The sequence below is a fragment of the Acanthisitta chloris genome, unplaced genomic scaffold (assembly GCF_000695815.1).
Source record: "Acanthisitta chloris isolate BGI_N310 unplaced genomic scaffold, ASM69581v1 scaffold10094, whole genome shotgun sequence".
Classification (NCBI taxonomy): Eukaryota; Metazoa; Chordata; class Aves; order Passeriformes; family Acanthisittidae; genus Acanthisitta; species Acanthisitta chloris.
The window spans coordinates 63,427-88,661 of record NW_008667647.1 but is presented as its reverse complement, the minus strand read 5'-3'; the positions used below and the strand labels follow the sequence as shown (position 1 = coordinate 88,661).

At 47.2% G+C, this 25,235-nt stretch overlaps 1 protein-coding gene across 1 annotated transcript in view; it reads left to right on the top strand.

Annotated features, from left to right (window-relative positions):
• Positions 1-25,235, top strand: part of RBM19 (RNA binding motif protein 19) — a 51,329-nt gene that overhangs the window by 9,789 nt on the left and 16,305 nt on the right. Inside the window, exons 15-20 of the mRNA XM_009072581.1 lie at positions 24-141; positions 353-504; positions 1,582-1,642; positions 3,043-3,122; positions 4,328-4,383; positions 5,764-5,880. Coding sequence (XP_009070829.1) covers positions 24-141; positions 353-504; positions 1,582-1,642; positions 3,043-3,122; positions 4,328-4,383; positions 5,764-5,880 — 584 coding nt within the window. The remainder of the gene's footprint in view (positions 1-23; positions 142-352; positions 505-1,581; positions 1,643-3,042; positions 3,123-4,327; positions 4,384-5,763; positions 5,881-25,235) is intronic.

The following is a 25,235-nucleotide window of genomic DNA, read 5'->3' as shown; positions in this document are numbered from 1 at the left end:
TCATGTCTCTCCTGTCTTCACAGTTTCATTCTGTGCCATTGTACCTGGAATGGGCTCCAATGGGTGTCTTTGTCAACCCAGCCCCTCAGAAAAAAAAAGTTGAGGTTCCAGAAAAGGAGCATGAAGCAGGACTGATACCAGGTAAGAACCCTGACTGGCTGACTTGCTGTTAACAGGCTGTAGGTCCCTGTAGTGTTTACCTGCTCTGGTGTCAAGCCACACTGTATGCTTTGGGTGATTTCCCACTGCAATGACATGATCTTCCCTCCCTAAGTATAGCTTTTTCTCCTCATCCCAGGGGCTCCCCCAAAATCTGAGTGGGCAAGCTCAAACAAAAATTGGCTTTGTATAGCAGGTGAAGCTATAAAGGACTCCGAGGAAGCAGCAGCACAGGAAGAAGAGGAGGAAGAAGAGGAGGAGGAGGAGGAAGAAGAAAGCATTCCTGGCTGTACCTTATTTATCAAAAACCTGAACTTTGCCACCAAAGAAGACACGCTGAAGGAGGTGAGCCACAAGGAGATAGTGTTTAAAGAAGTTCAATTGCAGCCAGTATGACCTAGTGGGAGAGGAGAGCACTGGATTGGACTGGAACTGGGAACATCCACTTTGGGCTTTCAGGTGTTACTTAAGATGAGTGTATCTGAAACCATGTTGATGGGGTTTAATTCCACCTCAGGACAGGTGGAGGCAGTAGGAAATCTTTTAAGACTCCTCATTTCCTGTGCTTTCAGTAACGCTTCTCCTTGGGATGAGCACTTTTGTAGCTGTGATACTGATTTGTGTGTGAAAGCAATGAATAAATAAATTATGATTTCAGAGATGTGCTTTTCATCTCAGCTTCTACTGACATTGAGCTGTCTGTGCTGCTTTACCTCAGCAAAGCACTTGGGAGAGAGCAGAGCGTTACTAAAGCCATGTGAGATGTTAATAACAAAATAGGAAAAAGCAACTGGGAGTTCTCATCTCTTTCACTTCTTGTAGCCATGTAAAATGCCATATTTCATGGCCTAAGAATGCTGGAGCAGTGTCAGTCCATCCTGGACCTGTACTCCTTTACCTTGGGACTGTGAGATTGTGCAGAGACCCTGGTCCAAGGAAAATTGTAAATGTTCAGAGGAGGACTGAGACTTGTCCCCTCTTCTTTTTCTGCCTTCTGGCTGGGGTTTTACATTGGTGTCAAATAAATTGTTTGCTACCCTCTAGCTCCCCTGTTATTGGAAAGAGCTGTGTTCTAGGGGCGTCAAAGGAGTCACACACCTCTAAGGTCCTTACGTGGCTGAGGGCATTTTGTAATCCAGTGTTCCTCCAGAACCACCTCAGATCTCTGCATCACTTCTGAGGAGTGCTGGAGGATTTCTGGGAATGTGTGTATTGATTTCTTCAAAGATTTTGTTGTGTGTATATATATTTGTATGGGGAATAATTTTATAAGCCTCAGCTGCACTGACTGCTTGTCAGGTGTATGCTGGGGGGGTGGACCTGTGAGCATGTGCCCCTGTGGAAGAGGGCCACACTGTCACTCAAGTTGAGTTGCAAGCCTATGACAAAGGGAACTGTATCACGTGTCCAAATTCCTTGCAGACATTCTCCAAAGTGGGAGCCCTGAAGAGCTGCACAATATCCAAGAAGAAAGACAAAGCAGGTACTCTTGATGCTGCTGTTCAATTCCTTCCCTCAGCTGGTTGCTGAGGGCTCAGGTGTGGCATTGCTTTTGCTTTCATCTGGCTAAGCATTCGTGCTCTTGTTGGCACAATCCTTAGTGCTTCTAGAAGTGTGTGCGACTGTTGAAATGGCTGAAAGCAGCAACCAACATACCCCAGGGTTCAGTCTAGAAGGTTAAGCTCAATTGTGGGATTTATGGAGATGTGGCCTTCTCTTGAGATCTTGAGATAGAGAAGCCAACTCCTTCAAGATCACAGAAGAGAGCAGGATGTAAGCTGAAAGGAACCGGTGCCCTGTGATGATTAAACCTGCGTACGACACGCGTTACCAGTAAGGGCCTGGATGGATCCTCAAGGGTGCCTGGCTGAGTGCTGTGCTGAGTGGGCTTCATTTGCCTTCTGCCTGCCAGCCCTGAACCCTGCAGGATATGGTGACAAGTGGCTATGCCTGTTACATTTTCTGCACTCACTTTCCAGGCGGTTGGATAGGGAAGAGTTGGCTCAAGGCAAGCGCTGGCAGGAGGGGCTGTGTCTTCTTTCTGGGAGCTGCATAGCTTTATGGGATTTTGCCTTAACAGGGCATCTCTTTTGTGAAAATTACTTGAAAACTTGGATCAACTGAAAGAAAAAGCAGTAAAGCAAACTCTTTAGTGCTGCTGGCATATCTGGCTGTAGGTGTGCTCATGACCAGACAGCAATATCTGAGTCTGGACTGGTCCTGTACCACCTCCCAAAGTGAGCCCCTTCTGTCACTATGAGTCATCTCTCCAGTGTGCTGCCACTGAGGTTTTGAAGTTGAAAACTGGATGTTATGCTTTCACTTGTGGATTTTTCCTTCCCTCCTTATTAATCAAACCTTAATCATGACTCCTGTGCTGGTCAGTGCATTCCTCAGGAGTGTGGTGTGACCACAGGTGCTGCAAACCTTTGCTGTGCAGGGAGGTGGAAGAGGTGTCCTCTCCTTTGTTGTGGAAGTGGCAGCTGCTTGTCCAGGTTTATGGAACGTTTGTGTCTCCATGAAAGGATCACTTTCCCTGACTGACCAGCAACTGCTTGTAGGACTCAATGTTTTATTTAAGGAAGTTACGCTGAAATGATGCAAAGCAAAAGTTTTGTTTTGTATGCAACATCAGTTATCTCCTCTTCGACATCAGCACCAAACCAGCTGTTCTAGAGCACTGTCTTGATCAGAACAAGTCAGTCAGGAATGCTCATGAGGAGCATCCAAGTCAGGGCATGGGCAGGCTGCCCTTTGCTTAGGGTATTAAGTTTCTGTCCCCCCAAATTTGGCAATCAGCACTTGATCCTGGTTTGGTTTTATATTTTCTGCTTCATATTGTCACTGTTTCCTGCTTAACCAGTCCCTTTTCTCTTCTGACAGGCACTTTGCTTTCCATGGGCTTTGGGTTTGTGGAGTACAAGAAGCCAGAGAGTGCCCAGAAAGCCCTGCGCCAGCTCCAGGTAAGCTTAAGTCCAGAATTCTTTCCAAAGATGATGGGCAAGGGCTTGGTTGAACCTTGGAGTTCAAAACGTAGGTGAGGATGTCAATGCTATGAGTTGCACTGTGCAGGTGGAGAAGCCTCTAAAATGGGTCATGTTCCTGAGGGAAAAGGGTATGTAAAGGGACAAGACCTCAAGTAAAGGAGTGTTTCCTAATGCTGATCCAATATGGAGGTGGCACAAAACCTACAATGATTGAAATTTAATGAGTTTGAAATGTAATGAGTTCATTCTGCAAGGTGCCCTTTGCAGAGGGGCAGACATAGACCCTCACTTGCCATGAGAACAAATATTCCTTAGTATCTATTTAGTGCTGCAGGTTGGCTTTGCCCTCTGTGACTCTGCCATTGCTTCAGGGTCTTCTAACCTCCTCCTGCCTTCTCCCAGACACCTGTCACAGGGTTTGGCTGTACTCTGAAGGAATGAATCATAAAAATAAAGCATCCAAGTGGGTGTTATAGGCCAGACAGCTGGAGATGTGAAGGAATTACTCTGTATCATCTGTGCATGTTCAGTGACCACAGTCCATGAGTCCCACCTTCACCAGGTGGTCATTTCACATTCCACAGCCTGAGTAGTCTTGGGATAAATGTATGTGCTTGAAAGGAAAATGGTTATTTTGTGGAGGGATTGGTCCAGCAGGGTTGCTCCATTGCATGTCATGTGCCCTGTCAGGGATGATTAGGAAAGAGGCTGAACTCCAGGAAGCTCTTTGAGGCACAGGAAGCAAGAAACAGGAGAATTTCTTGCTGTATTGGCTACTGATGGCAAACAAGAGATCCTTAGCTTATTCCAGAATGAATAATAAAACAATTGTGGCCTTGTAGACTTTGCAGCTTAGAGGTAAAGGAAGCCATAGTCCAGAGCAGTGCAGTGACTCAACTTTGCCAGTTCAGTGGCAGAGCTGAGGCTGATGGACAGCTGGATCACGGCTGTTGGCTGCTGCTTCAGTCAGTCAGGCTGTCTCCAGCCTCATGTCAGAAGCCTCATCTTGCACAAGCAGTGCTCAACAGAGAAAAGCTTTGGCAGGGAGAAGGGAAAGAATACGTGGAAAAAAGCAAGATTTGGAATGCTGTGTCTGTGTTGTGAAAGCTGTTGTAACTTTGGCTTTATTTATATTAATTTGTGGTGGGTTTTTTCTGTTGTTTCTTTTTTGTCACTTCTAGGGCTGCTCTGTAGATGGACATAAGCTGGAAGTGAAACTCTCAGAGAGAGCTGTCAGGTAAAGCTCATGTCTCACCTCTGTAACATGGTTACATTTAAGCTGCAGTAATGCTTGGTAGCTTCTTCCCTTCTTCCCTAGCACCTGCATCATGAAGGATGTGGTCAGTAGTGCTGTGACTGTTGAACACATCAGCTTTGGTGGTGCTTTAGTCAGAGTCACTTTAGCCAGTCTTGCTTGTAAAGAAAAAAAGAAATGATGAATAGCTTCATTGGGACCCCAAAAATGAGGCCAAAATGAGAACCAGGCACAGAGTTTTCTTCCGTGCTCAAGGAAAAGGCTCCCTAAACCCTCTGCTTTGGTCAGCATTGCAAAACCAACTGACAGCCCAAGTTCCAGTGGGTTTAAAGAGTTCTTGAAGAGGAATATCCTGTGAGTAATGAAATCTTTAACCCTAGTTCATCCAGGACAACAGAAGCTTAAGAATAATATTCTGCCGTTGATTCTGATCAAGGCAAGACAAATACAGGTTTCTTCCTTGACAAAAAGGCTTGGATTTGCCTTCTTTTGTTTGGGCAGTCAGTTGCAGAGGAGATGGTTACTTGTGGGTGAAGTTACTTGGAATTAAGGTCTTGGTTTATAGGGTTTCCTGCCTAGTTTTCATTCAGTACAAAATATTCTAAGTGCAAAGTTGAAAATTAATCCAGATGTTTGAAGGTGAATGTTGGCACCTAAACACTATCCTTTAGACACTTTGAAAACCCTACTGGAGGTGGTATCTGTTAAATGTCAAAATTTGTTTGAAAATGTGGTTCCTGTGGACCAGAAGCTGCCTGACAGCTCCCTGTCTGCACTTTGTATTGCAGTTCTTTCATAAACCATTTTTATCCATTTTGATTTTTAAAATCCCTTCAGCAGGTATCCAGCCCACAATGGGAAGTGCTTTGCTCTCTGAAATAAGCTGCTGTCTTTTGTGTCAGGTAAATTCTGACCTTGTCCAAATGCAATAGAGTTCTGAAGGTGAAAAAATTAATACTCTATTACAAAATTTCATTTGATGTTTTATAAGCCAGGAAGAAAAAGAATCAAAATTAGCTTACATGAAGCTATTTTTTAAAAATCTATCAATTAGTGCATTCTCTTGACAACTGAATGGGCCAGATTTGGTGTCACAACAAAACTTAGTGGCAAATGCAAGTCTAGGACTCAGCTGATGCTGGAGTGAGCAACCTGGACTGTTTCAGTTTCAGATGTAGGATTTAAAGCAATGAAATTCATTCCTTCTTGATGTACTGTGTGACATTTCCACTGTCACAAGAAAGGAATGTGATGTGAGCTAGCTGCCTCATTTTTCCACATCCCTACTTCCGAAGAAGCCACAGTGCACAGGTGGCTTTGCTGCTCTGGGAGCCTTACCTGTCGTTCCTGTTGACTCCACAGACCTGCTGTTAAATCATCCCGAAAGAAACAAACTGCCAAGAAGCAGAAGACTTCCAAGATCTTGGTCCGAAACATCCCATTCCAGGCCACTGTCAGGGAAATCCGGGAACTCTTCAGGTAGGAAAGCACTTTGTCAGATCTGTGGAGCTCTCTGGGCTGGAGCTGGTATGTTTTTCATACAGGATCTTGCTCAGATTGTAAATATTAAGAGTTTTGTGGTCTTTGTGGAAGAAAATAAGCCTTTTATAATGAGTGTGAATGCAAACAGCTTGGCAGGTTATACCAGTTTGGAAATTCTCTGGTGAGATGGTGATCCCATAAGCCAGTGTTGTGGCTGGATCCACTGTGAGCTGTCAGAGCCCATCACCACACTGCAGACATCCATGGAGCTTGGAGGTCCCTGTGCCTGCTGAGTAAATGATCTAGCCTTGGATATTTTCCTTCTCTCCAGAATACCATGCAGCAGCATTCCTGATGCTCAGCACACCTGCCTGGGGAGGAACACCCAGAGCGGCTGCATCCAGCTGGTGTGAAGGGTTTGAGTGGGACTGGCTCCCTCCTCTTCCTGCCTTTCCCACGTGTTGGTGTAGCTCCATCCTGTCATGGAGAGAACGCTTCCATCTTACTTTCCCTTCCACAAGTGTTTCACTGCCTGTGCCTCACACAGTTGGTGAGGTGTTGCCCCATGTCTGTAAGGATGAGAGACTCTGCTGCCTGTAATACGCTCTCTGGCAAGAAATACCTTGTCAGCCATGGGTTAGTGCTGAGCATTGAATGAGGATTTTGGGATCCCAGCCTGTGTTTTTCTGTGCTCTGCCTGATTTCTGTGTTCTGGGTGTCCTCAGTCTTTTGTGCTGTGACTCATCAAGCCTTGCAATGTGTTCTGGAAAATAGCTGAAACTTTGTAAAATACAGCATCCAGCAGCTTTTCTGCTGCCAGGACAAGAATCTCTTGCTCATTGCCCCAGGCCATGGTCCTTGCTCTGCTGCTACCTTGCAGAAGGAATTTAGAGGAATCAGTGTCCAGCTTCCATCAGTTTTTCCCATCTGCAAAAGAAGGATGATAGCTCACATCTGCAGGGCACAGTGAAGTGCTGTGTTAGGAGGTGTCCTCTGTGTGGGCCTGTCTGAGCAGAAGGCAGGTGCTTTTGTCACAGCTGTGGCATTTCTTTCCAAAGGGAGTGAGTTGAGGAATTGCTTAAGCCTTTGAAACCTCCCCAGACCATGCAGTGAAAACCACCTGGCAGTGATTTGTTTGTTGCAGGAAAAACAGGGAATGTCACCTACTTTATTAGTGTGTGATGATTTCCTCGGCTTGACTTCAGGTGAGGAGGTGGTTTCTGCAGGACTGGGAGGCTGTTGCCTTGCAAGGTGTAAGGAAAGCTCTATGTTGCAACACTGGTTTGGAGTGAGCTCTGGAGGTTTCACTGAAGGCAGACTATGACTTGGCTCTTGGGCACACGTTGCTGGAAGGTGATGGTAGGCACAACAGTAAGATCCCTCTAGAAGAGGAAAAGGTTTCTTTGTGCTTGTGCAGTTTGGCTGTTTTCACTTCAGCACTACTCTGAGAGCTCCAGGCAAAACCCCTGGACTTCCAAGTCACCATGCTGAGCTTTCTGAGCACATATGGAGCACTGCTAGTTTAAATCCAACATTGGCTACACATGACCTTCACAAAGCTGGAGCAAACAAAACCAGGGATGTCTCTTTGCCTTCTGGGGCCCTGGGTTAACTTCCAGGAGCTGCAGGCTTATGTATATCACAAGGGCACACAAACCCAGCAGAGACTGTGGGGGTTTTAGAGTGTTTTTCCCTCCTGTCTTGTCTAGCACCTCAGTGCTGTGGAGAGGAGGGGCAGCAGAGAACTCTGATTAAGATTGCAAGGAACTTGCAGCCTCTAGCTGTGTGTGCTGGTGACAGCTCAGAGTGGTACCTGAACATCCCTTTCTTTTACCTGGGAGATTCAAGAGGTGGGGTTTATCCTCCGAAGAAAAGCCAGCAGCTTGGGGTGGGGCACACATAGAGTACTCCCTCTACCCCTGCCATCAACCCTTCTTCCCTTCAGAGCAGCTAAACCAGGCACGATGGAGTGCTCCACACCTCATCCTCCTGGATTGCTTCGTTTGGGATTTTGAATCACATGCTTTTCCCCTGAAGGTTTTGGTTCTTTCTGCATTTAGGAACATGTTTTATTTCGTCTTTGGTTAGTTATTTGAAATTGCAGACAATCACATGGCAGTGGAGTTGGAAGGGGCTGCAGGGGGCACTCTTAGCCTGCCCAGGAAAGCCTGGCCAGGGACCAGCAGCCTGGGGACAGCAAGGGACTGCCAGCCTGGGGGACCACCAGGCCACACCACCAGGTATTGCCAGGCAGGGTGGCAGCCCCAGGCCCGCGGAGGTGGGAGACTTTTCAGGATGAGCATCTTCTCTATTGTTTCACATGCTCCAGAGCCACTTTCCAGCCCTGCAGCTGATGTCACCCAACCTGCTTCCTCCTGTGCTTGCTTTTTTCTTTCGTCAATTGCCTAGACAGGAGAAAAATTAGTAAATAAATATAAATACACGCTATGTGTGTGCATATTTATTATGCACACACACATACATATTATATATATGCACACACTGTCTATATGTATATATTTATTATACACACACATACATATATTACATGTATATACACATACTATGTCTGTGTGTGTCTCACCCCAAATACATATATTCCAGTATATATTTCCAAATACATACATGTGTTATATATATTTCCTCAAATAAATATTTCCATGTTTTGAGCTTTGTCAGGGAGTTCTGTCTTCCCTTTCAAATGGCCCTGCAGAAGGTGTTAATGTCACTGGAGCAGCAAAACAAGGGAGTTTTGGGTGTTTTAAATAGTGGATTTTTAAGGCTGTTGTACCTGTGTTGCTCAGCACTGGCAGTTCAGGGAATCATGCCCTGGTTGTCTTTACACTTTGTGATATCATTTATGGATCTATCACTCAAATGCTCAGACTTGCCCTGCACTTTTGGTCGTGTTCCCACAACAGCCTGTGGCAACTGCTTCATTTTGGAGTTTGGAGATAGCAAGTTTTAATTGTGGGGCTGGAGAAAGTGGTGCTTCTCTGTAGAGAAGTCATGAATGCTCTGGTTAACAGCTGAAGTCCTCTGTCTGCAAAATAAATGCCTTGTGGCAGGGCTTCATGAGCCTTGGGCACTGGCCACCTTCCAGTCCAGCCCCAGTAGCTCTGCAGGAGTGTGTGGTGCTGGTTCAGAGCGTGTCCTGCTGTATTCCTCTGCAGGTGTTGGCCTCTCTTGCACCCTCAAGGGACTTACTTATTATTTTTCTGGGACCCAATAGGTGTTATTTTCTTCAGAGGGAGAAATGCTGTTCAATTATAGGGGCTGCTTTTGGGCTAGGTGTGAAGATTTAGCTTTTGTGGGTGTGTTGTTTTTTTCCTCCCCCCATTTTTGTTCTTTATTAGATTCTCTTCTTATCTTTACTACCTGGAAAAATAACAAAAGATAAATGGTCCTTAGTTCTTTCCAAAGAGCCATAGTTAGGGGAGGAGAGACAAAGGGATTACTATCCCATGAAGGCTGCTAATTTTTGTCCCAAATTGGGGGCCTTTTATGGCAAGACTTTTTTTTTTCAAAAGGAACTCTAGATGTGGTAAGCTGAATTGGAGATCTGTGAAAGGCCACATTTTCACAGATTGGAGCCCTGGCAATTTCTGAAAATTGGGCTCCTTTAAAAATCTATCACATTAGATCCATGCAGCCTTCATTGGAAGTTCCAATTAACTGTTTGTTTCATAGCATCCTCCTTCCCCCTGTCTGCACCAACTACATGAATATTAAAAATGAGGCTGTTTTGCAGCTGGTGTATAATGTCTCAATGAGGTGTGTGTTTTATTTTCCCCAAAGGGGGAACAATTAGATTTAGAAAACAACTTCTTCAAAGATTCTTTCCCAGTCAAGGCAACCTGAGGGATAGATACAGTTGAGAGTCTGCCTAGAGTCTGACATAACTGATGGTTGTGCCACCCAAGGATAGAGTTATTGGAGCTGCATCTCAGGTAGTGTGTTTTGGGGATAGAGTTGTTTCTTCTTTTCTTTGCAAGATATATCTGAAAACTTAGCTTTTGGTTTGTATCTATAATTTCTCTTAAATTTGCAGCAACTGTCACTTCCAGCCTTCCCTTCCCAATTAGCTATGGAAGGGAGCTAACCCTCCAAATTCAGAGCGAGTTCAGGTGCTAGTACTGTGAGCATGGAAGGTGTTTTATCATCCCTCTGACCATCCCTTGCCTTTGACCTGTAGGAACTGCAATCAAACACGTTGCATAAAGCTGTTAAATCACAAAATTATTATCAGTTGAGGGACTGGACTTTAGTTTGACTAAAGAAGCAGCAAGGAGAAAAGCAATTGAAAGGTATTCCGGAGCAGAGAACAGGTTATCAGGTGCATTTATCTCTGAATTCTGACTTTCCTATGAAGAAAGTAACACTGCTTCTTGCAAAGACCTTTGGGGGTGGGTGTCTCTTTTAATTTTAACTCCTTTACTGACTATTTTCTGTCTTGACAAAGACATGGCATTTATTGCATCTGGCAAAACAAATGTCTGGGACTGATTAGAAGGAAACAGATCTATTCCCTCTGATGGAGGGTAAAAGTGAAAACAGCCAGTGGGACAAGACTTTGGAGTCATGTCTCTTCTAGGAGAAGAAAAATCTCTGAAGGGAGATGCAGTGGATAAACTGGCAGAGATCTTTTTTTTTAAAGGCAGTCTTTATGAAGTTAATTTTATAAGATGATGCCTTTCACTTCTTCTGACCTATTATAATAAAGTGTAGTTATCAGAATGGGCTTTTCATTTCCCATTATAAAGGACATGGTGGTATAATGAATCCGTCTGCCAGACATGCTGGCTGTTCACACCTTTCTCCCAGTAATGGAGTCTACATGACTGGAGACAATTTCTCCTTTCCAGAGTAGCATTGCCCTGTTGAAGCTGTGGAAATCTTTGCTAGTGAAAGGCAGAGGAGGAAAAAAATTAGTCCCTTCATAAACATGTGAGTTTGTTAAGCAAGTGCTGGGCAGTATTAATTAGAACATTCAGTTCAGCCTTGAATGCCCAGTGCTGTCTGCATCACTGTCTGAACAGTGATGCTTTCTCTTTTGAAACCTTAGATGTTGTTCTAGAAATGTCTTGAAACCCATTGCTGCTTCCTCTTAGCTGCTTCAAATTTTTCTCCATGCTGTCCTCTAGCAGTTAGTTGGCCCATGGGTGTGGGGAGAGTTGCAGCAGTCACAATGAGCATCTCCCTGTGATGTAAGGATCTGCTGGGGGTAGGACAGGGCACAGCTGCAGCGGGGGAAGATGAAGGTGGTGGATGACACTGGGGAGAAGGATCTCCCCTGTAATTCCACTGCATAGCCTGGCTCTCTTCCTGCCCTTGGTCACTGCTGTCATCCCCCTGCTGGGATCTGTTGGAAGATTTAAGTCTTACCCCTTGGGCTGGACCCCCTGAACCACCCCATGCCATCTACTCTTCCAACACCTTTGCATGGCATGTGACCTTGTTCTCCTACACAGCTGACTCCAGGTGCATCCTTGCATCCCAGGTTATCAGGGAATTTACCAATCCTTGTGTGTTTCCATGTCCAAACTGCAGTGCCAGGGAGCACTGCACAGGGCAATTCAGGGTGCAGGTGCATTTCTGGGCAGCAGCTTGCAGGTATGTGTACCAGCCTGACAAGCTGAGAGCTCCAAGTGGGAGTACAGGAATCTACTGGGCTGGTTTATTTCTCTTACTATCTCAAAGAACATAAATTAAACTTCATTTTTTAGGTCCTTCTTCAAGTCTTTTCCTTGTGTCCTGGAAACCCAAACACAGCAGCATTGGGTTAATATTCAGGGACCAGAAGTATAACTGGCCACTTTAATTTGGCCACTATCCAAAGCGAGCCATGGGGTAGGAGAAAGTAAAATAGGTTTTCAGCACTGTTTTTCAGTTTGAATCATAAAGGTGTTTAACATAGATAAGGAAATGCTTAACTCTGTGTTACCTTGGTAGGGTTGCTTTAAAAGGTGGCTCTTCCCAAGAGCAGAAAGAAGATTTTTCAGCACATCTCTTTGCCTGTTTTTAATATTCTTTGCATACCTGATTTTTGTATTTATTTTTTCCCCTTTTCTGCACTCCTCATGCTCCTCACTCAAAACCTCAGCTGAGGAGTTTTCAGCTGCCTGTCCTGCACAGTCCAGTTGTCTGATGCAAATGAAAGGAGTTTCTGGGCTGTTTCCTCCTAACTCCTGCCACAACACCTCTCTCCAGGGCACTCAACCAAACCTCCTGAGGGAAATTCATTAGTTTTATGCACAGATTCCATTGCTCATCAGCACTGAGAGGCTTGGGAAGATGGAGAGGCATGAGGAACGGGCTGCTTTTGGAATGTCTTATTCAAATGCAACTTGTGTTTGGCTTTGGGGTTAGTCTGAGTGGGACTGGCACAGGTGTGTGCATACGTGTGAGCTTCTTGATAGGAAGCAAAACCTAAAGCCTATAGAAACTGCTGTCTCCTGTAAATAACCCACTCAGTGCTATTAGTATCATAGACTCTCCTTTTGTCTGAATTGTTAAGAACAGTATGTGTGCATCTGTGTACAAGAAAGGAAAAACCTGTTGGGTTTTTACCTTATGTTGTAGCCAGTTCTTGTTCATTCTCCAAATTGTCCCTTGGCCACTGAGGTTAACTCAGGGACTGGTAGCCAGGAGGTTGCAGAATCTACAATGTTGAAATTACACTGAACTAACTTCTAAGCATGTGTCTCAGCCTTTAAGTCAAGGTGCAATTAAGATGATTATTTTCTTGGTCTCAAAATTCATCTGTCTGTTGCATTCCTCAGCTACAGTTCTTGCACAGTGACACTGACCCGTCCACCTCCCTGTCTTTCACTAGTGAGTTGATGTGGGTATTTTTCAGTCTCACTTCACAAGAAGGTCCTGAACAAGCCTCTAATGAATCACAGTTTTCTCCTCAGGATGACATCGTGTCCTTTATTTGCATCTCTGTTTGCATCATTATTTTTTTAACCTCAAGCCTGCTGCAGCATTTCTCCCTCTTCTAATCCAGTGGATTTTTCAGCCTTGGGATATGATTGCAATTAAGGATCTTCCATTGCACATTGTCTCACCTCCCCTGGGGCAGTTCCCCTGCCAAAGGCCTTGGAACCGTGTTGGTTCCTGCAGCTGGTGGCACCGTGAGCACTGTCTGTGCATTGCTATTCCTCAAGAAACCAAGCTAAGTCGGATCAGGATGACCATCTGTCTCCTAACCTCCCTCTCCTCCTTCCCCAGCAGTATCCTGAGCACTTCAGGCATCTGGCAGAGGACAGGAGATCTTAAATTTGAGAGCTTGGTGCAATTAAGTACAGGAGGAAGCTCCAGAGCCTTGTCCTCCCAGGAAGGTGCTGTTACGGCTTTGACCCTTATCCAGGAGTGCACATAAGCTGCCCTTGAAGATGGGATATTTTTCCTGACCAAGCTCCCATTTATTTGATACCAGGGAAACTGACCCTGGGAAAGCCTCCTGCTTTGTCCTGCTTCTGTTCTGCTACCCATCAGTGTTCGGAGCACATCAGGCTGTCCCCATCATGGGTGGGCTCTGGGCCTTGCCCAGTGATGTTTGGAGGACAGGCTTGGTCCCCCTTCAGCTCCCTGTATCTTTTTAACATCTCCTTGTGGAGCCTCACTTGCAAAAGGAGCATGTTGAATTTTCCAAGCCTGGGAGCACTGATCTCAGCATCTCAACAGGCTGGGCCTGATCACAAGCAGCACCATTGAGATTTGTGCTAAGCCTTGCCCTGCAAATTCAGCTGTCAGGTGTGCTGTGTGGCCTCTCTTTGCTTCTCTTCAACCCACCTTCCTCTTCCCACCCTTTGATCCCACTGCTCTGCTAGCAGCCAAAGGGTTAAAAGAGTCTGGGGGGCGAGGGGGTGGAGACAAGGTATTTCAGATGCTCATTACTCACTGCCAGCTTCCCCCAAAATCATATTAATTTCCCGCTGTCACGCAGGACTGCGCTGTCTCTCTCGTCAGCAGCCAGGAGGGTGACGGGGATGGGGGGAGTGCAGGTCCCCCCTCCACACCATGGCTGGGATTTGGAAAGCTCATTGGTAGCCTCTTTTCTTGCTGAGGTACTGACCCAGCAGGACTAGGATTGGGCTGGGGCTGCTCACCTTGCAGGGGGATCTGGGGAACTGCTGTGCGCTGCCTCCCGATGATCATTTTCCACCCCACTGCTTGTACAAAAACCCCATGAAATTAGGTCTGCTGCAGCAGAGAGGTCTGGAGAAGGGAGGGAGGGGGGCTGCCAGCCTGCCCTGCCCTACCTGTGGGCAGCAAAGATGCTTCTTAAAAGTTGGTCTTTAAGCAGTTGCCTTCCTCTCCTTTTTAATGCCAGCGAGCTCAGCCTGGCTCTGCCTGCAGAGATTGAGCTGCCATTGCCCCCCCTCTCATTTCTCCCCCTTCCTGGCTGTTTGCTCACTGCGTCTGCCAGAGCTGTCACCTCTGCAGGGACTTCTTGCTGTCACAAGAGGTAGGGCTGGGACTCTGACAGCTCCCACACAGGCTCAGCGTTCCAGAGCCTGTCCCGGCTGGAAGCTCACACTCCAGTGGCAGGCATTCTGCTCTGTCCCCAGTCATTTGTATCATTCTTACCCCTAGAGCCTGTCTCACCTTTTTTCCATGTATGCTCATGTATCTTTTTGTGGATGGGGGCTGGAAGGATCATCCCCTCCCCTTTTCTCTCACCATGTACCCTATGGCCACACTTCTTGCAGCACTTGGCAAAATACAGAGCAGCAGTTTGGGGCTTCCTGTGTTTGCAGAGCTGAGAAGGAAAGGGCATCTTAAGAGGCACAGCTCTCCCCACAGCAGAGAGATCATGGCCTGTGCTATTTGAGACTAAAAAGCTTTGCAGTAAACCTTGGCCTGGGAGTTCCCTGCCTGTGTGGGAAGAGGAGTTTCCTGCACCCCAAGGGATCTGTGCCTGTCATACCCACAGAGCCCTGGGCCCTTGGGAGTGGAGGATGGGAGCAGCAGCCTCTGGTACCTGCAGCTGTGTGCTTAGCCTCATCAGTGCTTTGGAAGCATTAGGGAATCTATGAATCCAAGCATTACTCCATCTCTTTAATCAACTGTGCTTGTGCTTTTCTGGCTTTGATTCCTTTCTGAGTCCCCTCTTCCTCAAAAAGGCGATCCTCTGATGTGTGAACTGAAAGTAGGCTCATCCTACATAGATGCGTCCCTTGGGGACATCAGCATCTCCATGGTGCAGTTCCTTCACCTTGGCATTGATCTTGGGAGCAGCAAATGCTGGCAGGAAAGCTCTTTGAACCTCCTTTTGCAGGGCTAAAGCACTGCCCCTAGCACCTCGCTGTCACCTGGCACAGTGTGTCTGACCAGCCCACGGTGATGCTACTTAGCATTGGCTTTTACCCTTTCCCACATAGGAGATCTGCCACTTGAAGTAGAGATGTTGCTTCAGGGAGGTACTTGGGATGTTGTGGCCATTCCAAGGTAGACAGGTGATGGTAGGTGGCGGTGTCCTGAGCTCTGTTGCTTGATATCAGTGCAAGAATCAGAGGAAAGCTCTTAATGTGGCAAGTGCCTCTATTCAAGCCAAGCATCTCTTCTTGGGGAGTTCTTACATGCTTCCATCTGATGTGCTCCTTCAGTATGGACACAGCAGCTTGTGTACCAGCTTGCAGAGTGGTACCTCTTTAGCCTCTAAAAATTAGGTTCATATGTTGAAAGCCCCTGGCCTGGAGCCTCACAGCAAGAAGTGAGATCCCTGCTTCCTGCAAGTTGGGTATCCTTGTTTGGTTGTTCCAAGCTGATGGAAATGCCCTGTCAGGGGAAGGCAAACTCTGGCCCTTTTGGACCCCAGGCAGCCCCAACAGGTGATTTTTAGGTGTATCTTTGCCTCTCTTCTTCCCTGCCAACATCTATGTATGTGTTACAGGTAGTTCAGGACGGCTGGTAAGGCATTGCCAGCAGATGCAGAAGAACACGGTTTCTCTTCCTCTGCTGTAGCCTCTCATTGCTGCCTCCTCATTGATGCCTCTCACTCCCTTTCTCAGCCAGCCTGCAGCTGCCACACAGCATTGACAGCATCTGTCAGCAAGGTACAAGCGTCAGCTCCTGCCTGCAGTTGATTGTGAACACCCAGGGCGCTGTGATGAGCCTTCCTGGAGCTTTGTGGGGAGCAGTGGAAGTGGGATGATGGGCAGAGCTCACACCCCACCATGCAGATGCCCCACTCTGCAATTTGCACTACTTTTGCCCTGTCCTGCCCAGCTCTGCCCTCATTTGCATTTTCTGCTTCCCACCAGTGAGCAGAGCTGTAAAATTCTCAGGCTGTGTTTCTTTGTTGGGTGGTTTAATTTATTGAAGGGGCTTTAAGCTGGGAGAGGGCAGGCAGGGCTGGGGCAGGGGGATGGGGAGTGCTGATGTAGACACTTTACCTCATCAAGATTTGCTGCTAAATGAGCAAGGTTGTATGGACAGGGCTCATGGCAGTGTTTGTGTCATGATACAGCAGTGCTGGGTGAGGACAAGGGTGATGGTTTTAAACTGAAGGAGGGTTGATTTAGACCAGATATAAGGAAGAAGTTTTTTACAATGAGGCTGCTGAGGCACTGGCACAGGTTGCCCAGAGAGGCTGTGGCTGTCCCAACCCTGGAAATATTCAAGATCAGATTGGATGGAACTCTGAATAACTTGGTGTAGTAGAAGGTGTCCCTGCCCATGACAGTGGTGATGTGTAATGTTCTTCCATGCTAAAACATAAATAAGGTGGCTGTCCCGACCCTGGAAATATTCAAGATCAGATTGGATGGAACTCTGAATAACTTGGTGTAGTAGAAGGTGTCCCTGCCCATGACAGTGGTGATGTGTAATGTTCTTCCATGCTAAAACATAAATAAGGAAACAAACAGAAAAGCCTCAAACCCAACAAGCAGTTACTTCTACTGCAGTTTTCTCTGCCCAAAAGGTCCCGTGTGTGGATCAGCCAGAGTTGCCACCTTTTATCCAGTGCTCTGTGCTCTTTGCTGTTTGCAGTGGTGCAAATCTCTCTCCTCTTCATCCAGCACTTTCTAAGACAAGTGGGTGGAGAGTGATGAGCTCTCTGCAGAAACAGAGTGGAAACATCATCACTGAATCCCATGATGGGTCAGATAATGCTTGCACCATGCAATCACTCCCTGTCCTGTCATTTGGGAGTTTTCCAAGTGACCTGTAAAGACCTGTGTAAAGCAGTCTGAGCTTTAGCAGGTGGTGTGATTGCTGCAGGTTGGGAAGGAGTAACCAAAGGACATGGGCACACCAGGAGCAGAAAAAGAACCACTGTTGTATCTTGGGTAACAGCCACTCCTCCAGTTTTGGGGATGGGATGGGCAAATTGGACTGTTACTGGTATAAACACAGTGCATCTAGAAATACACCTCTGCTCTGCTCCCATTGCTTTTACAACACACTGAGAAAATCTGCTGTTCTGCTGTCAGCTGTGTCTGGAAAGTTTGGTGCTGCTCAGGGGAGCACAGTGGCATGGGGACTCCCAGCCTGCCTGGCCAGCAAGCTGCTGTGTGCCTGCTTTGGATGCTTTGCCACCTTCTGGTCCCTGGCAGACATCAGATGTGGTCAGCCTGGGCTCTTTGGAGACAAGCATGAGCTCAGGAGACCTCACTATCCTCACGTATTTGTGTCACCAGAGACACCTTCTCAGAGCATTCACATGCATTTGATCTTCCCTATGTGTTTCTCTGTTCTCCTGATGAAAATAATTAATCAGGTTATTTTTTCTAAGTCATCCTGCAGCTTTACAGGGACAAGACTTAAATAAGGACTCTCTTTAAAGCAGAGGTGTGTTAAAATAGCTGTCTGCCTATAAATATCTCATTGCTTCTATATTTATTTTCCAGCTCAGTGCAAGAGGTTCTACAGTTGAATATGAGATATATAATTTTTTTTGGACTGTTGATGCAGGTGGTATCTTAACAGCAAAGCTGCCTTCTTCAAAGGATGCCTTGGGTATGCCTTTTGGGGGCCCATGAGGCATAGCTAAATCTTCCCTCTGTGTTTCCTGCTTTGCTAGTTGTACAAATTTCCTCTTGTCTTTGAAACGAGCTGACTCATAAGAATCCTACAGGAGCAGAGATTTGCACCAGACCCTCCTGTGAGCACTATTTTTAGCATAACTTATTTTTGACCAGAGCTGTGCTCTGATCAGGATTTTCAAAAGAGCCCAGGAGAGATAAATCCCCAAATCTCAGTGCTGTTGGAGCTGCAGGTTCCTTTGAAATCCTGACCTGCTGCTGATTAGGGCAGTGACTCGGTGGCTCCTAAGCCCTGGTCCTGCAAGGTGCTGCATGCAGGGAGAATTGTGTCTTAGGATGTGAGCTCTGCCAAAGGCTTTGCAGGTGTTGGAGGCTCTCGTTGAAGTCTGTGCAAGGATTGAGATTTCATGAGGTTTGGAATATAAGGGTCATGACTGCTGTGATTTGTACATTTCAGTGAGAGCTGCCATGGTAGACTGGTCCTGGTGTGGTCTGTGGAGGTGAGCGTGACTGGGAGGTGGGGGAAGATGTTCTCTTCAGTTGTCCTGTAAGAGCTGGCCCTTTCTCCACCAGATGTGAATGTCTTTTGTCTCCCCCAGAAGACAAAGTCATAATTACAGTAGGATGAAGAAGAAATCCATTGGTTAGGGGAAGTCAGAGAACTTGAGAGTGGCCAGAGCCCAGGCAGGGCTGGTCCACAGAAGCAGAAAGGAGGAGAGGCCTGCTGTGAGCAGGAACAGCTCAGTGTGCTGTAAGATGGCGAAAGAGGAGAGAAGCCGCAGCAAAGCCTGAATAATATTAGATTGGGATTTTCAACCTCTCTCCTGGTTTGGGATGACCTCTCCAGTCACACATGTCCACCAGCAGTTGTCTCTAAATCCTCTTGAGTCACCAGCTCACACTCTTTGGGACAACTTTGAACTCCCAGCTCCCTTTCAGTGTTCAAGTCCAGCACTGCTGTTTAAACCTGGGGCTTCCTAAAGCTTATGGTGTTCCCTGTGCCAGCTCTGCACCTTCCCCAGTGCCTTGAGAAGTGGCTTGGAAATTGTGAGCATTGAGATGTAAAGTTTCAGAAGGAAATCTGCTTGTGCTTTAACTAAATAGTGAATCATTGTTGTCTTTAAAGCATGGAAATAAATGTGGATAATAGACAGGTATCTTCTCTGGGAGGTATTGGCAGGCTCAGTGAGTCCTGGGTTCTTTTCGTTGAGCTTTCCAACTGTAAAATAGGTGTATAGCAATAGGTAGATTGAAAAAGCCTCTTCACCCCAACGGCACACACTCTTCCATCAGCAAGGACAAGGAAGCAAAGCAGGACAGACATTGACAGACATGACTCTGCTTGTCCAATACCCCACAGGCAGGCACAGGTAGGAACTGACCCTTGGAAGAGCTGCAATCTCACTTTACAGTTGGACTGGGAGAAAGATGGGAACAAAAATAGGTAGATTGAAAAAGCCTCTTCACCCCAACGGCACACACTCTTCCATCAGCAAGGACAAGGAAGCAAAGCAGGACAGACATTGACAGACATGACTCTGCTTGTCCAATACCCCACAGGCAGGCACAGGTAGGAACTGACCCTTGGAAGAGCTGCAATCTCACTTTACAGTTGGACTGGGAGAAAGATGGGAACAAATTGCCATGCCTGGCCTGCAGTGAGAGGACTAGAGAGAATGGCCATAAGCTGAGACAGGGGAGATTCAGATTAGATATTAGAAAAAATGTTTTCCCTCTTAGGGTGGTCAGGCACTGGAATAGGTTGCCCAGGGAGGTGGTGGAGTCACCATCCCTAAAAGTGTTTAAGAGGTGTCTGGATTCAGTGCTGGAAGATATGGTTTAGGATTTAGAGATTACAGCAGAGTGGCAGGTTATTGGTTGGACTTGTTCTTAAAGGTATCTTCCAACCTTGAGGATTCTGTGATTCTAAATCAGGAGATGATTGAGTCCATCCTTCCATCCAAAAGGCATGTGGAGGCTGCTGAGCGGCTCTCTGCACACTCACATCTCCTGCTGCAGGCACCCCAGGGCTGCTCTCATCCCCCACTGCCATCCCCACCTTTCCATGCTCCCCCATTAAATTCCAGCATGGGAGCAGCCTCTGTGCAGCTAAATTACTGTGTCAGCCATACCATAGCAACTGTACCTGTCTGCCTCCACGAGCTGGGGAGCTGTGGAACAATCAGCATAGTTTGGGAGAAGCACAGGGCCCAGGAGCGGCCAAGGGAAGCTGCAAGGCATCACGGTGTTGCTTCCACCAGCACGAGAAACCTGTGCCAGCCTGGGAAGGGAAAGACCCGTTTTAACACAGCCTTTAGAGCAAATCTCTTTAAGGAACTGAATGACATTAAACCTTGCAAAGTAGGATTAAATGCGGCAAAATTAAGAAACCAAACCTGGTTGCAGCACCTGGTTAGAAATGACTTAAGTGGAGGGATATTAAAATTTTAAGACTTGCTGCTGTGCTGGTGATGGAGGATTTAAAAAATAATAATTACTGTTGTGGGTTTTTTTCTCTTTGCTTGGTTTTCAGGATTGGTTTCTTTCTGTTTAGCATCAGCCTAATTGCGTAATTACACGATAGACTGGAGTAGAATTTAGTGCCTGTAATACCAGTTATAAAGAAGAGCCCTAATTATGTATATCTTCTCAGGTAAATAATACATCAGGGGCATGGAGTGGCCTAATTACTGTTCTGAAAACCTGCCTAATGACTAATTTACTTGGAATTTCAGAAAGCTTTTGATAAGGTCCCTCATAAGCAACTGTTAAGGAAAATAAATCGAGAAGGGGTAAAATGTTTTGCTGTGTTTTTAAACAAGCTGTTTAAGTGATGGAAGCAGCCACTGCCTTCTGGTCCTGCAGCTTGAAGAGAGGGAAGGTCCCATGGCTGCCTGGTGGTCTGGGGCCAAAGCCTGATTTCTGATTCTATTTCTGATTCTATTTCTGATCCTGCTTCACTGTGAGCTCCAAGGGAGGTTGCTGCTGATGTCCACTGAAAGTGGGACTTGATGTTAGCAGGAGACTTATGGGTAAATTCACAGCTCCTTGGAAGAAGTGCATCCATGTCCACTTAGTCTCTGGCACTGGGTGTTGAGCATCTAAATAATTTTTGGAGATCTGTGCCAAAATTCAATAAATCCAAAAAGACATAAACTTTTTCTTTTCCATAGGCAGAAACCATGGGGAGTGAGGGCATTCCAAAACCCAGACCAGCTTCCTCAGGTCTGGTTTCTAGGTGGATCTTGTGAACTTTCTCCATTTGCTGGAGCTGGGACCAGCACCGCAGGTATTCCAGGGAGTGTTGGAGGCACATCAGGGAAATACTGCAGTAAAGCTTAAATCACGCACCCTCACTTTGCTTTTGGGTCTTTTCTGGAAGAAAACACAACCTTGTCTTTCCAACTGGAGGAGCCAAAGAGATGTGAGGGGAGCAACAGAAGGGGATTAGCACCGAAGGGTCCTCTGCCGAGCAGCCACGGTAGAGATAAAGCTGGAGGATCTTTGTGCCTCGCTGGTGACATGCTAATTGGCTTTTCTTCCCAGCAAACTTTGCAAATGATGCTCTTTAAGTTGTTGGCAAGATAAACAGTTGCTGTGGCAGGTGTGCCCAAAGCGCCGTCTGGATGCAATTAGACGTGTGCGCGAGAGAGCATCCCGGAGACGTGGGATGGCGCCGGGCGCATCCCAGGGAGCCTGTCCTGCTCCCCCCCCCGCCTTGGGCAGGGTGGTTTTTGGAAAGCATTCATTGCTTCCAGCCAAATCTGGGGGGATGCAAAGTGGGAATTGGGCTGGTGTATAATTCCTACAAGCCTTCTGCAAATAAAGCCTGAGGAAAGGGGAAAGGAGTTATTTGTGCTGCAGTGGCAGAAAGGTGGAAAATTCCTCTCTGCAACAAATCAGAGATTCTTCATGTGGGACCAAATAGCTTCACACTGCCAGAGGGCAGGGTTAGATTGGATATTGGGAAGAAATTCTTCCCGGTGAGGGCAGTGAGGCACTCACAGGTTGCCCAGAGAAGCTGTGGCTGTCCTATCCCTGGAAGCATTCAAGGCCAGGTTGGATGGGGCTTGGAGTAACTTGGTCTAGTGAAAGGCTTTCAGCCTGTCACAGGAGGCTCTGTGCAGCATGGATAGGTCTCCCCCAGAAATCTGGCTTTGGGCAGGGGTCCCTTCCTTGGAGCAGCTGAGCTCGGAGCAGGCAGCAGCGCTTCTCCTGGCAGCATGAGGCTGGTGCTGAAAAAGAGGAATCGCATAAAGTGAAACCCAGTTTTGCTGCGGCAGCAGATCAAGAGGCCTCCAAACAAAGACGATGCTCCTGGGCAAAGAGGAGAGGAAGCTGGGAAAACTGATGATCCATGTAGCAAAGAACAAGGCACAGACATGGCTGTCCCCTCCTGTGTCCCGACAGCTTTTCGTAGGGGTTTTGCAGGTGATTTGATTATCCAGCAGGACTGTCCAGTGCAGGCAAGGAGCTGTGGAAATGAAGGATCAGCTTTGCAGCAGGGACCTGCTTCCCAATGTCACTTCATCCGTGCAGGTGTGGGCTGGGGGTCCATGGCAACACCTGGGCTGCTGCCAAGTCCCTCCACCTGCAGCTCTGCTGGAGCTGGAGGCAGCAGCAGTTTGACTTGGCTCAGTGCAACCGGAGGCTTCGCTCCTGCCTTGCCCTCCTGAACGTTCATTTGCTAATTTTCAGAGGTTACCGAGGAGACATTATTGATGATGATGATGATGATAATGGTAATAGGGGAGATAGGTGGCAGATTAATTCCTGAACTCCCTAACAGGATTTAAGCTAACAAGAGAGGAAGGCTTTTTTCCTCCCTCTTTCCTTTCCCTTCCTCCTTTCAGATATTTCCTGTGCTGGGGATAACAACACCAAGGAGTGTTAAATTGGCTCTGAATGTCCACCCCTGGCTGTCCACATTCTTGTAACGATTTCATTAGCTTGAATTATCCACGTTATTTTCTTGTAATGGGATTAGCTGTACTGGAGTCAGCTGAAGTCCTGGAGCGGGAGGCGGGAGGGACCTTCTGCTGCGTATTCCATTAACTCTCTCATGCAGGGGGTGGAACTGGCCATGGCTCAGCCCAGGGGCAAAACCATTTGCCAGGGTCCTGCCTTCCTAAAGAAGGAAGAAAGAAAAGGGACCATTATTATATTTTTTTTCTCCCCCTCATAATCAGCAAATGGGTGCAGAGGCAGAGACTGGCAGGGACATAATTTTCTGGGGTAGAGAAGGTCCTGTTTGGGGGTGAGGAGGGAACAATAATCAAATGAAGGCGACCATTGCAAAGTGACTGAGTGAATTCTGCTGGGCTGACGTGTGGCTGCAGCCTGCTCCTGGGGATGAGGCTGTGCAGCCAGGGAAGGGAAGGACTTGTGTCTCTTTTGGACTCGTCATCCCTGCCCAGAGCCATTTCTGATGAGCGGTCACGCTGCCTGGCTCATTCTCCTGAGATGTGTCCTAGGGCTGCCAGCAGTCACGAGGGGGATTTAAGCAGTGGCAGAGCTTGGGATGGGAAAGCAGTGAGAGGAGGAGGAGGTGGTGACAGTAGAGAAGGTTGGCAGCCTTGCTAGAGGTTTTCATGATCAGCTTTCCATCACATTATTACTAGTTTGTTTGTCTTGAAGAGATATAAACCAGGGAGGGAGATTTGGGACTGCTCCATACAGTGGGACCTCTGTGCGTGTCTGCAGAAACCTAAGGTTGATTTTTTCTTTGTTTTCCAAGAAGTTCTGTTCTGCTGGCAGTGGACAGCTGGTCCCTCCAGCCATGGCATGGATTCACAGTATCAGTTCTGCTTTCCCCTACAGCAATTGGCAACTCAAGAGTCCTTGATCAGCTCATAGCTGAGGGTGCACCAAGATCAAGTGTGATGAACACATCTCTTTGTTTGGGGCTTGAAAATAACCATCAGGGATGGACAGGTCATGGCCTGTCCCAAGGAGCTTGTGTTTTAAATGCTGCTATTTGTGACAGGGAATGGGCTGAGATGGAGTGGATGCTTCCCTGATGGAGATATGTTTACAATTTCTCCGGACGAAATTCTTTACTTAGGAAGAAATTCTTCCCTGTGAGGGTGTTGAGGCACTGGCACAGGTTGTCCAGAGAAACTGTGGCTGCCTCATCCCCAGAAATGTTCAAGGCAAGGTTGGATGGGGCTTGGAGCAACCTGGACTAGTGGAAGGTGTCCCTGCCTATGGCAGGTGGGTGGAACAAGATGGATTTTAAGGTTTCTTCTAACCCAAACCATTCCATGATTCCATATTTATCCCAATTTGGAGGTACCTTTCTCATAAACAAGTGTGTCCAAGTGGCCATCACAGCTGCCTGGGGCTGTGATGGGGCCAGGGTTGAGGGTGGGTGAGGAGAGATTTGGAAGCTGTGAAAAGAGGAGATGGAGTCAGGGGCAGAAGCTGACTGATGTGCCTGGCAGTACTGGGGTGGAAGCACAAGGGATTTGGGGCTGTGCCTGTTGCAGAGAGTGGTGATGAAAGGAGAGGGAGCTGCAGGCTGGGAACTTGTGTGTTGTGCTGGAGACTACCTGTATCCCTGTCCTCCTTCATCCTGAAGCCACTGGGCTATGTTGGTGAAGGATGTGCAGGCACCTTCTGGTAAACACGCAAAGCCAAGTGAGCAGTGTATTGTCTCCCAGGCTGGAATGTGCTCTGTTTTAATAGCAATATAATGTCCTATAATTAGCAGGCAAAGGACTTGCCTCCCAGCTGGCCTGTGCCAGAAGGATATAATTACAATCCCAAGGAGTGATGTTCCTCTGACCTGCAGCCAGCTTGCAGCATACATCTTACAGTGTGGAGGAGAAATCTACTTCTCTTGCCTCTGTTCAGCCAGAGAAGTGAAGGGATAGCTGTGGCACTGCTGGTAGAACTGCCAAAGCATCAGGAGAGTGGCTGATAGCTGGCAATGCCATGTAGAAGCACTGAATCCCTTCTGGGTGGGAGGGATCCCTCTGGCATCTCTGGGAACATCCTGTGTTTCTGTTGAGCTTGAGATGGTTGACTTGTCAAGGGAGAGGTTGTGGCTGTCTTTATTCTGCAGCTGTGTGGATCATTGCTCAGCCAGGGCCGGTACAGACTTTTACTGGTTTCCCAGTAAATCTGGATCAGCACAAAACAAAGGTTCTCATTTAGGAAATATCTTAGTTGCAATGTTTGTTCAGGGCTATCATCCTTTCCAGCCAGTGGCGTGAGAACCTGCCAAGCCTGGGAGAGCGAGCACAGGCGTGGGGACGGATTTGCCAGCCTGGCTGGCAGGCTGCCTGCAGGAAGAGGGGTGCCCAGGCACAGCCCTGTCCTCCAGACCCACCCAGCACCTCTGCATGCTCTCTG